The sequence below is a fragment of the Labrus mixtus genome, chromosome 21, assembly GCF_963584025.1.
Source record: "Labrus mixtus chromosome 21, fLabMix1.1, whole genome shotgun sequence".
NCBI lineage: Eukaryota > Metazoa > Chordata > Actinopteri > Labriformes > Labridae > Labrus > Labrus mixtus.
The window spans coordinates 636,379-648,878 of record NC_083632.1 but is presented as its reverse complement, the minus strand read 5'-3'; the positions used below and the strand labels follow the sequence as shown (position 1 = coordinate 648,878).

The window sequence follows — 12,500 nt, the reverse complement described above, 5'->3', positions numbered from 1 at the left end:
CATTCATGTGGTGTCGGACATGTCGGAAAAACGAGTTTCCGAGTTGTAAAATGCACATTAACATCTGCTCAAGTCCCGCCTCTGATTGGGCACACAGCCAATCACAGATTAAGGTTTTTTTGGGGGGTGGCCGATTTCCAGGGGGGCCCATGCCACCCCTCTGGACACGCCCCTGCTGTCATAAAGTCGTGTTAAATGCAAACAGCCCGTTTCCAGTCATGGCCTCATTATTATTACATTACATGTTATTATTTTAATCCAGAGCTGAACCGGGCTAAACCTGACCCGGGTTAGACTACAGTATAAAGGATACAGGTGAGGTCCAGGTCGAAGCCGTCCTCCTGGTACCGTCTTTTGTTCCTGCTCACGATTTCTTTTATTAGGTGAGCCATGGCCATGGAGGCGACAGGAAGTCCAGACCCTGGATCAGGTCCTCGGTCCTCGGTCCTCGCTCCGCAGCCTCCCTGCCTGGTTACCGGGGACAGAAGCTAACTGAGACGGCTAAGTTAGCACCGAGTGAACCAGCAGAACCCCCGATCTTCAAAAAGGTTTTCAAAGATTAATCCCTCATGAACAACATTCAGTCCGTGTGCATGTAGAAATATTCCGGTAACGACCTCCGGTGTGGCGAAGCGGCTAGCCGGCCTTTAGTTGACAAGCAGCCCGGCCGTCGGTGCTGTTTTCTGGGTCAGAACAAGGGGGCGTCGGGGCCTCCTCCCTGCTCCCACTGCGGGCCCGGGTTTCCAGGTCCCCCCCGCCTGGAGACTAAACCATGCGCGGGTTTCTGTCCCCTTTGTGTCGCGGAGCTCCAGACGACGGATGGATGCGGTTGGACTGTTACCGGCGTCGGTGTACCGCGGAGACGCCGTGACTGGACGCAGATCGGCGGAGAGGCGCCGCTTTGAACGGAGGAAGAGACGAGACGCGACTGACGCTCCGCTGACACACTCCACGTCAAGTTAGCGGGAAAGAAGCGCCGCGCACATCCGGTTTACGCCTTCAAAATAATGGCATCATTTTTAACTCAAGCGTCACAGTTTTATTTATCATCAAAACTAAACTTAAATAAAAAACTACATTTTATCCATAAGAAATGAGTTCAGGAGAGGAATGAATCCACCCAAAAATGACAGGTAAACTCCTGTGCACGTTCTTAATTGCACAAATCCGTTGACAACGTAACAGCACAGTAGATACCGTGTATTATTCTATTATTGTATTTTTTTATTTAACTGATGTAAATATGTTTGATTTTTCACTTCTATTTTTATTTTTAATAATTATATTATATCAATAAAGTTTATCTTTATCTTTATATTTAGCACTGTAACATGGAGGAGTTGCATTAAAAAAAAAATTAAAACCAAGAAATTACCAACTATTTGGTGTACTGTCTAGAAATTTATATTTTTGTTGCCCTGGTATTGTCGATATAATTTGATTTATTATTATCCAATCGAAGTTTAAAACCCCGGTATGGTGACGACCTTATTAAACTGTATCATATGTAGTACTTAAATATATTTAAACATGATTTAACTTGACTACATTTGTTTTTAATTCAGTAAAGACTAAAATAATGAACAAAACAGTCGACAAATTAGTAAAGAAGTTACTACGGTTTTACCAATAATGGCTAATGTCAGAACACTCTCAGTAATAGTTATGCTTCCTTTGAATATTTTAAGTGTCGTAGCTATCTAAATTAGCTTCAAATTCTACATGTTTATTATCAACTGAATGTTAAAGAGGACATATAATCCCCCTCCTCCAGCTTTTCAAACAGTCCCCTCCTCCACCTTTTCAAACAGTCCCCTCCTCCACCTTTTCAAACAGTCCCCCTCCTCCACCTTTTCAAACAGTCCCCTGTGGTCTAAATGAAACATCTGTGCTTTGGTCAAAATATAACATGAATCAAGCACCAGAGGAGGTTTGTGACCCTGTATAAACCAGCTCTCTCAGAACGCTCCGTTTTGGTGTGTGTGTGTCTCTTTAAATGTAATGACCCCGCCCCCCACCGCCGGAGTTTTCCCCGTAGACATCACTCCTCTGTAGAGAGAATAAAAATGGTGGACCTGTATAAAAGTTTTGTTCTAGTCTGGGGGTGGAGTCCATGGGTGGAGCTATCAGGGGAGGGGAGGGGATTGTTTTTTTTTATACCAGAATCCCACTGTGACATCACAAGGAGAGCACATTTGAAACAGAGCATTTTTCTCTGTGTTGTAAGACTTATGCAGACCACAAACAAAGGACTGGATGGTTTATTTCACATGTTGTGGGTCAGTAGACTCTCAGGTTACCCAGGTATATATTTTTTCATTATACGTATGTCCCCTTTAAAGCTTTATGGAGTGTGCTTTTATTGTGTAACACGCTGCATTTCCGGTTTCAGCATCATTCTGTCTGACTTGGCGATGCTAGCTGTTAGCCGCTAACGAACCAAACGCATCCTGTCAGCACACAGGGTTGCCAGGTTCCGACCGTGTTGTCCTCCCATCACACAAGAAACGTGAAGATGATCTCGGTGGGAACATCTGAGCACCTGGCAACCTCCAGAGTCCCGCTGACGTTACGTAATAAATCCTCCTGCAGTTTTACATCGTGATTTAACACATTTTAACGATGATTGTCGGGATTTTTATGATACAGATGGGTTCATGTGCAGGAAACTCAAACAAATTTTAAAAGCGTTTCCTTGTACGTGCTGTTCCATGATGTGAGTGGAAACAATGAGTAAGAGAAGACGTTGTGATGATGATGAAGATGATGATGAAGAAGATGATGATGACACTGAAACTATAAATGTATCCCTCTGCTCAGAGGATCATCATCTGTGTGTGAGCGCCACCTGCTGGAGGGAAACATCCACTTACTAAGATTACAGTAAATTACAGTTTCTTATGTTGATGTTAGACTGATCGTCATCGATTACTTAACAATACTACAAATCTGTCTCATGTTGTTGTTGTTGTTGTTGTTGTTGTTGCTTCTTCCTGCATCTCCCTCTCTCTGATTATTAAAGCCCAACACAGTTTCTGCAGACGGCTGTTCATCATGAGTCTGGTTCTGCCTCTCAAAGGAAGTGTTTCCTTTCCACTGTGACTTTGACAAATGTTCATTAATGTTCATTATGGATTAAAGGTGACATATTCTATAAAATCCTCTTCCCCATGTTCCTCTAACTCTAACATGTGTCTCTAGTCCGTCTACAAACCCCCCAATCATGAGAAAAGTCCATCCTCTCCGTCTTCTGCCTGCTCCACTTTTCAGAAAATGTGTGCTCAAACAGGCCGTTTGGAGATTTTCCCTTCATGACATCACAAAGGGCAGTAGCCCCTCCCCCAGGTGGGTGACACTCCCACAGCTAGGTGTTTGTTCTGCCCTCTGAGTCTGCCTTCTCACTGTAAACAATAGGACATGGAGCGAGAAAGCACTGAGTACACCCAAGTCCTTCCAGAGAGGGGGCGTGGTCAGACACAGCTCATTTACATATTTAAAAGTACAGACACAGAAACAGCCTGTTCTGAGCAGGGCTGAAATAGAGGGGTTTATAGACATGATCAAATACAGGATCAGAGTGGATTTAGAACAAGAAACTTCACACACATGTTGAAGAGGAGCTCTGAGACTTATTTAAACTGAAGAAGAAGAGGAGGATATGTCACCTTTAACAGGAAGTTTTTCTCTCCACTGTAACTTTGCTAAATGTTGGTTAGTGATGGATTAACATTGGTTCTTTGTAGATAAGTTAACAATGAGTAAAGTCCTTTACCTGCTTTTTTGTAATGTGTCTTGAGGCTTTGTACAAATAAAGATTGATTGAGATTGAAAACTCTTTGAGGAATATTCGTGTTGACACTCCAGAACTGTAGGTGGCGGTAGAGAGTCCGAAATGAAAACATTAAACGAAACGTAGAAGAAGACGAGCCCACCACCTGCTGCCAGCATCACAGAAGAAGAAGCCAAAATAAAAATATATATTATGTACAGTATATTTTTACATTTGTTTATGTTAATATGTAGACATAGAAAATACATAACTACATAGGTTTTTATTTTTGTTTTTCCCGCAATATGATTATTATTATTAATAATAATTTAAACTTTAAAACTTAAATTTTAAAGCATTTAAATTTTAAAACTTAAATGCTCCAGTAGGTGGCGGTATTGACCTTCAAAACGGGATTACAACCTACCAAGAAAAAAAAACACACGAAGAAGAAGTAGCCGAGGAAGCGTCGCTGCCTGACGTGACAACCGGAGGTATGTAAGAGTCACATTTACCGGAGAAACAAACAGTTTGATGTTATTTTCTCTCAGGGGGGGTTTAACGGATGTGTCGGTGCTCAGCGGTTTGTTACCGGCGGGGATTTGTGTGAAATGTTCCCGGTCAGGAGTGTAACTGTTACAGCCGAAAAGACGAGAAGGTCAAGCTAATGCTAGCTAGTTAGCATCTAGCTTACACATTGCTTTCGTTTTTAATAATGTAGACACCTGGGGGGCACAAACTGTGGGTCGAGGACTCATGGGGGTCGAGGACTCATGGGGGTCGAGGACTCATGGGGGTCGAGGAGGATGTGTAGGAGTCTACAGGTTCCCGCTGACAGACCCGGTGTGTGTCAGAATCTGTTATTTAAAAGAAACGTCGCGCCGGACTCCGTTTAAAAAATGTATAATTTAAGACATCGTCGCTTTTCTCTGGAGGACACACCTGTCCCAGCATGCTTATACAACAGAAACTATTCCTCAGGTGTGTTCGGCATGTGTTTCATTCACATGTCATAAGTCTGGATTCATCCAGAGTGAAGTTCAGTTCAGCCACATGTCGTCACCAAACCCCGCAGACAGGACGGGACGTTTAAGCATTTCTGAGCTTTTAGTAGAAATAAAAAACTGTTGGAGAAAAACTTCATGTTTTAAAATATTCAACAGGAGCTGCTGTTCAATACGGCTTGGACAAAAATAACAGAAAACATTTCTTAGAAGGACAATATCAAGTTAATGGAGTTCTTCGGTGTCTGCGGTTACTTTTAAAATGTATTCCTCTACAGATTACTGATTACATGTTCTAAAAGGTAATCTGTAATGTATTCTAAATACTTTTGGATTACTTCAAAATCGTCTCGCTGAGCGTGTTTATCTGGAACACTGAATTTAGAGAACGATCTAATTACTGTCTTCAGAGAGTTATGCAAGTACACAAAACACAAATGTGGTAAATTTTGTCCTGCAACTGATTCTATTTAAAGAAAAATGGCATCCATTCAATTTCCTTTACCTTTATTAATTCCCACAGATCAGAAATTAGGGAAATTAAAGTGCAACATGGCTGCTGTATAACAAAGCAAAAACATGCTTTAAATGTGCATTTTAATGTAATCCGTTACTTCCCAACCCTGAGGACTTGTCATTTTTTGTTGCCATGGTAGCAAAAGAGGTACGGCTAGTGTTTGATATTCACAAGCCCTTTTATCGAGGTTTATAACTCGGGTATCGTGATGACATCACTTGTTGGTGTGTGTGTGTTTCCTGCAGCTCCGTGTGTACTCCTGTCATCTCTCACCCTGACGATGGTGCTGAGGGAGGTTCCAGTTGAGAACATCGCCCGTCCTCTGGGCAGAAACGAGGTCATCGGCCTGCTCTTCCGTCTCACCATCTTCGGCGCCGTCACTTACTTCACCATCAAGTGGATGGTGGACGCCATCGACCCGACCCGAAAGCAGAAGGTGGAGGCTCAGAAACAGGTTAGACGAGAGGGACGCGTCAGGATGAATCGTCGTCGTCTAATGGAGCTTGAAGTGAATTCTTTTGTTGACTTTTTGATTTGATTTCGTCTCTTTCAGGCGGAGAAGCTGATGCGTCAGATCGGTGTTAAAAATGTGAAGCTGTCAGAGTATGAGATGAGCATCGCAGCTCACCTGGTCGACCCACTCAGCATGCAGGTAATCCCTCCTGTTTCATAACGACGGCGTGTTCGACTATTTCAAGGCAGAAAAGGTTACAGATTGTTGCTTAAAACTACTTATAGAGGTAAAATAATGTGTGTGTGTGTGTGTGTGTGTGTGTTTAGATCACGTGGAGGGACATTGCCGGTCTGGATGAGGTCATCACAGAGTTAAAGGAGACGGTTATCTTACCTGTTCAGAAGAGACACCTGTTCCAGGGATCCAGACTGCTGCAGCCTCCTAAAGGTCACCGACGTTCTGCTCTTTGTTTTTTGTTTGTGAACAAACACGTCGGGGGAAAGTTTTCAGCAATTTAAATCTCATTCTGTTGTCATGGTAACAGGCGTGCTGCTGTACGGGCCCCCGGGCTGCGGTAAAACGCTGATCGCCAAGGCGACGGCCAAGGAGGCGGGGTTCCGTTTCATCAACCTGCAGCCGAGCACGCTGACGGACAAATGGTACGGGGAGTCTCAGAAACTGGCCGCTGCCGTCTTCTCATTGGCCGTCAAACTGCAGCCGTCAATCATCTTTGTGGACGAGATTGGTATGATACACACACACACACACACACACACACACACACACACACACACACACACACACACACACACACACACACACACACACACACACACACACACACACACAGATGAAGATCTAGCTGCATGTTGATTGTTCCTCCAAAAATCCTTCATATTCATATTTTTTGTGTTTGAACAGACTCGTTCCTGAGGAGTCGATCGAGCTCGGATCACGAGGCCACGGCCATGATGAAGGCTCAGTTCATGAGTCTGTGGGACGGACTCGATACTGACTACCACTGTCAGGTAAGAGTACTACAACTGTTTTCTGTTGTTACGCTGCCGTGTGCTCTGTTTATTGATTTATGTATCTCTGTGTATTCGTCTGAATCTTGAATTTCTTCAACAACAATTCCAGAGAAAGCTTTGTGCTCTGTAGGAAGTCCACTCTGATCCTGTATTTGATCATGTCTATAAACCCCTCTATTTCAGCCCTGCTCAGAACAGGCTGTTTCTGTGTCTGTACCTTTAAATATGTAAATGAGCTGTGTCTGACCACGCCCCCTCTCTGGAAGGGCTTGGGTGTACTCAGTGCTTTCTCGCTCCATGTCCTATTGTTTACGGTGAGAAGGCAGACTCAGAGGGCAGAACAAACACCTAGCTGTGGGAGTGTCACCCACCTGGGGGAGGGGCTACTGCCCTTTGTGATGTCATGAAGGGAAAATCTCCAAACGGCCTGTTTGAGCACACATTTTCTGAAAAGTGGAGCAGGCAGAAGATGGAGAGGATGGACTTTTCTCATCATTGGGGGGTTTGTAGACAGACTAGAGACACATGTTAGAGTTAGAGGAACATGTTGGATTTAGTATAATATGTGAACTTTAAAATAAAAAACAGAAGGTAAAGAGTCAGTAACTTACACGGTAACACTGTGAAGTGAAGTTGTCATAATAATTGTGACTTTGTGTGTTTCAGGTGATCATAATGGGAGCCACTAACCGTCCTCAGGATCTGGACTCTGCTATCCTGAGAAGGATGCCCACCAGATTCCACATCAACCAGCCTGTACGCACACACAAATACACACACTCGCACACACAAATACACACACTCGCACACACAAATACACATGACTGTATACACAAAGATTAATTAACTTTGGACTTATGATATGTTTGAGTTCCTGCTGTCGGCTTTGATGTTTCTATGTGATGGAGGAAAATACAAATATTCAACTGAGACGATACAAACTGTGTGTGTGTGTGTGTGTGTGTGTGTGTGTGTGTTCGTTCATCGTGCAGAGTATGAAGCAGAGAGAGCAGATCCTCAAACTCATCCTGGAGAACGAGAGCGTAAGTTCAAACATTCACACATTGTTAGATTTCCATCTGATCTCAGAAGAAAAATCTGTCAATGTGAATGAAAATGTGAGAAATATTCGTCGTCGTTTGATTGAAACTTTGATCTGTCTCTGTGAAGGTCGACCTCTCGGTGGATCTCCTCGACGTCGCTAAAGGAACAGAAGGCTTTTCAGGAAGTGACCTCAGAGAGATGTGTCGTGACGCCGCGCTGCTCTGCGTCCGAGACTTTGTCAACACTCAGAGCGACAGGTACCAGTCTGTCTGTCTGTCTCTTTCTGTCTTTCACTTCTGTTAAGTGACATCAACATGTCACATTAGCAGCAGGCAATGAAACACAGTTAGTCTTTATGGGGTGCCACAGGGCGCTGTCCTGGGTCCTTTAATATATATATTTTCTATGTCAAAGGTTAAAAAAAAAACTCTAAATCTTTCTCTCTCTCTCTCTCTCTCTCTCTCTCTCTCTATCAGTCCATCAGAGGATTTTATCCGCCCGATTCATCAGTCCGACCTCCAGAAGGCGATCTGTAAGATGAAGAAATCTAAAACAGCGGGCGGACAGGGAGCCCTGCTGCACGCCGCTCTGGACTGAACACACACACACACACACACACACACTGATCACATGACGACCTCAGACAGTGTGTACATACTGACCTGCTGTCTCTACATGTGTTTAAATATGTTCAACATGTGCCACTGCTTTTTTTATTAATTTAAATCAAGCGATCATGCTGCTCGGAAAAAAGGATTTGATATCACAGAAAACATGAGTCATATTTGTGAGTCTAGAATTTAAAACCAAACTACGCTTCCTCCTGCTGTAAATAAAACTCACAGTAATGTTTTTTTTTATTTTAAGGTTACATCTTAACTAAACTCTGCTCCACAGCTGCTGCCGGGTTTAATAACATATAGCTCTTTAGTCTCCTGATAATTTCATTTAAAGTCTAAAGAAAGTTTTTACTTTTTAAGTTCTCTGTGAAATCGAGCTGGTGATGTTTGGAACCATTTCTCTGGTTTGAATGAAAAACATGAACCCTGAATTCCCCCTCCCTCTAAAAATAAAATCCATGAAAGCCCCTTCTCCTCCTTCGATCAGAACTCTGACCATTCAGTGACTGAGGAGCTGTATCAAAGGACCAATCAGAATGCAGAGATCGCAAAACCTGAATTATAATGTAGATTATGTTATCGCGATAAATTTAATTTTTAAATTTAGGCTTTTATTGTGAAAGTTTGTGCTGTCTTACACTGTGTTCCCAACGGCACGCGAGTGTTATATAAAGCGTTGTGTCGCGCATGTTTGTACGCTCGCTGTCCACACTGCGTCCGTTAATTATTTCATTCTCTGCGAATCTCAGTTCCCCCTTGCAAACATTTGTCACCATGTGGTGCTTTTATTTTGAAGGTACATCAAGCTTACAAGCGCTGTTGAGTGACGGGAGAGAGTGTCAGTTCCTTGTAGAGCGCCCTCCTTCCTCGTCTTTCGTCCGTCTATGCGAGCAAGAGAGATTTCTTTGGACTCGTCATCTGAGCTGTCTGAGAGTTTGTTAAAGTGAAATGAGACATTCAAAGATGCAGCAGTGTTCTTCTTTTACATCACTGAGACTACAGGGAGACACTGAGGACGAGTATCTACGGAGAGCCTGAAGGGACAAAATAACATGAGATTAATCAGGATTAACTTCGTACAACTTTTTTCTTGATTCTCGGTTTATTATTCGACACTTTTACAGAGAGCTCTATTTTATCTTAGAAACGTCCAGAAGATCTGAAATTATCAGGATATTACAGACTCATAAACTGTTTTGTTTTCCTTTAAATGTTTACTCTGTAAAATATACAAACATGCAAGTTTGAATCTAAACTCCAGAAAATGGAGCCGAAACTGTCAGAAGGGGAATTATTCATCGTTTTCATGAAGTGTACTTTTATTATTATTATTATTATTATTATTATTATTATTTTGTTTTGATTTTGGGATCCTGACATTTCAACGAGTTTGAACTGAGCTGTGGTTCCTCGTTGATAATAGTTTACTTATTGGTTTATAAACTGTTTGATTGTGATGCCTTCAAAAGTCAAATTAAAGTTTTGGTATAAATTATAAACCTGCCTGATGATTGGACATCACAGCGTCAGTTTGATAAACATAAATAAAATCAGGATCTTTTTTTTTTACAGTGTAGTTTTTGTTTCCTGTTGAGTTCTGGTGTAAAAACTGCTGGATGATGTAATAAAAACAAAATATGATTTTCTAGTGTTTTTTATTTGTCATGATAAAAATAAATCAGATTTTTAAAGGAGCAGTATGTAACTCTGACCCCTAGTGTTTAAAACAGGTACTGCAGTCTAAATTTTAAACATTATAGAGAGCTGTCTCTGAAGACAAAAAACACTTTGTTCTGTTTCAGTGAAAAACGTTTATTAAAGCACTTCAATTTAAAACATTTGGCCTCCATCGTTTTTCAATAACAATTACATTAAAAGAAGAAGCAGAGTGAAAAGCTGAAACCGATAAACACAAAAAGTGATCAAAGCTGAGCGGCCATTTAAGCTTATTTTGGCACCAAATTTGAAAAAAGAAAATTACACCCTGAAAGAAAATAATTGTTTCGATCCCTGCAGCTGAAACGTTCATCACAGCAGCACCTGGTGGCCATTAGAGGAACTACAGCATGACACACTTCAGCTCTGAGACCCGAAACAAACAAACAAACAAACAAAATAAAACTACAGAAGCAAAATTAGTAGAAAAGGAATCAAATGTGTCCCAATATAATTAAAACAGAATAAATAAAGAACATAAAAAACTTTAAACCCCTGAAGAGAATCTCGTCTGAATAAACCCTGTAGTGTCGACTGTGATTCACGACATTCTACTAAAGGTTAAAGGGACAGTTCACCAAAACCCACACACAAACACCTTAGACTGTAAATATGAAAATTTGAAGCCTGAGTGGCGTCCCCCGTCTGTTCCTGCAGGGGGCGCTGAAGTCCCATCGATGGCGGTCTCCGTGCTGGAAATGCTGTCTCAGTCTAACTTTCAGTCAACCTAACGACAGGCTGAGAGCTGGAGCTGAGGCGGGTTTTAAACCTCCTGACAAACCGTTACACCGCGCCCACCTGTCAATCAGGTCAGCTACACGCCTTATTGTGAATAACTCTTATCCTTCATCAAATCAAAACTGATGAGTCATCAAAACATTCACCCCCCGTACAGTGTGTGTCCATCGAGACATGAGCTAATCACACCTATTTGGTTTTTTGAACCAGGCTGTAAACATGTTAATCTCTGCTGTAAAAACAGGCTTTTTAGAATGGGTGTGTATGTGACTTCCTGTGTTCCTGCAGCCAGCCTCTAGTGGACACTCCAGGAACTGCAGGATGTTACACTTCAGCATCAGCTTCATGTTTCAACACAAGAGGTTGCAGTTTGACACACAGAGAGAACAGAGACTCTGAGTTTCATTCAGCTTGACTTCAGTTACTAAAAGTTAAAAAGTGTTTCTCAGTATTTAATATCATCATATCTTCCACCCTGTCACAGAATCTGTTTTTAAACATGCAGTTTCTTTAAGTTTTCATCCATCAAACCTACAAATAAACCAACTCTCATGAGGACAAAATGTAAAGGAAGAATGTGCGACATAAATAAATCATAAAGTCTGTCCTGTGTAAATGTGTCTCTGAGTCCTGACTGTCTACAATGAGGGAGAAGCTCGAGTCCCGCTGGCTGTGTTGTTGTCAGAGCCGTGTTTACATGGACGGGACGGCCGGCTCCTCCCCTTGTGTATAAAAGCTGTTTTAGTCAAGAACTAGAGAGAAGAAGAAGAACATACTCACTGATTATTTGGATGTTAGTAAGAGTTTTTAGATCACGCTCATTCTGTGTCAGTTTACATGAAATGTGAAGCTACGAGCTAACTAAAGAGCGCTAACATTAGCATGCTAACACAACAATGTGAAGCTACGAGCTAACTAAAGAACGCTAACATTAGCATGCTAACACAATAACGCAGGACACAGCTGATTGCAGCTCGAGCAAAGGACAATTTTGTCCGCCGCTTGAGCTTAACTCCTTCTTTCGAATACGAGGTCAGGGGGGTTGGAGGTGTGTCTCTGGAGGAGAGCGGAGGCTTCAGGATGGAGGAGGCGTGGCCTAACAGGAAGTTTGTTTTGGTTTCATGCTGGTGCTCAAGGGGCGACATCTACTGAATCAAAAAGTCGCACATTCTTCCTTTAAAATAAACGTTCTAATAGCGACATCGAAGAGTAATCCAGCTAATCACCAAACAACATTCAAACGGTTCGTAAATGAGAAGAGAACGATACAACCTTAATCTACAGTCGTGCTAAATAACAACAGTGACATCTAGTGGTGAAACTGGAGAGAACGTCAGAGTCGTGTAGAAGCAGCAGTTTCTTGTAAACTCTATAGCGCAGTGAGAAGCAAAGTTTTGGCACAAAATAATCCGGCATGAAAACACAAATAAGATAGAGAATCAGAATTTATAACTTAGATACGATTCTAGTCAAAATCAAATTATACTGATTAGTGTTGAAATTCCACGGCAACAAAAATAGAAGTCCTAGAAACCAAAGATTGTTTATTGTCTTGTTTTAATTATCAGAAATTGCAAGAAAACTCCTGCACTCTTACTAAATGTAGA

At 42.0% G+C, this 12,500-nt stretch overlaps 3 protein-coding genes across 5 annotated transcripts in view; 1 reads left to right on the top strand and 2 right to left on the bottom strand.

Annotated features, from left to right (window-relative positions):
* The window catches only part of ptenb (phosphatase and tensin homolog B), a 15,955-nt gene extending 15,002 nt beyond the window's left edge, over nt 1–953 (bottom strand). For both annotated transcript variants that reach the window (XM_061029096.1, XM_061029097.1), the window contains exon 1: nt 314–953. In XM_061029096.1, coding sequence (XP_060885079.1) covers nt 314–398 — 85 coding nt within the window. In that variant the 5' untranslated portion in view covers nt 399–953. The remainder of the gene's footprint in view (nt 1–313) is intronic.
* minpp1b (multiple inositol-polyphosphate phosphatase 1b) overlaps nt 1–12,500 on the bottom strand; it is a 42,450-nt gene that overhangs the window by 21,437 nt on the left and 8,513 nt on the right. Inside the window, exon 7 of one of the 2 annotated variants that reach the window (XR_009665951.1) lies at nt 11,273–12,500. This exon is cut by the window's right edge and continues 1,164 nt beyond it. The gene's annotated coding sequence lies outside the window, so the exon portion shown is untranslated. Of the gene's footprint in view, nt 1–9,969 lie in introns of those variants that run through there. The other variant, XM_061028858.1, reaches the window with a different exon arrangement.
* On the top strand, nt 4,168–8,906 carry atad1b (ATPase family AAA domain containing 1b). Its single transcript, XM_061028859.1, has 10 exons — nt 4,168–4,263; nt 5,536–5,744; nt 5,844–5,942; nt 6,071–6,191; nt 6,289–6,489; nt 6,666–6,772; nt 7,442–7,531; nt 7,768–7,818; nt 7,946–8,076; nt 8,296–8,906. Exons 2-10 carry the CDS (start codon nt 5,571–5,573, stop codon nt 8,414–8,416), a joined length of 1,095 nt encoding a protein of 364 aa, XP_060884842.1. The 5' UTR covers nt 4,168–4,263; nt 5,536–5,570; the 3' UTR covers nt 8,417–8,906.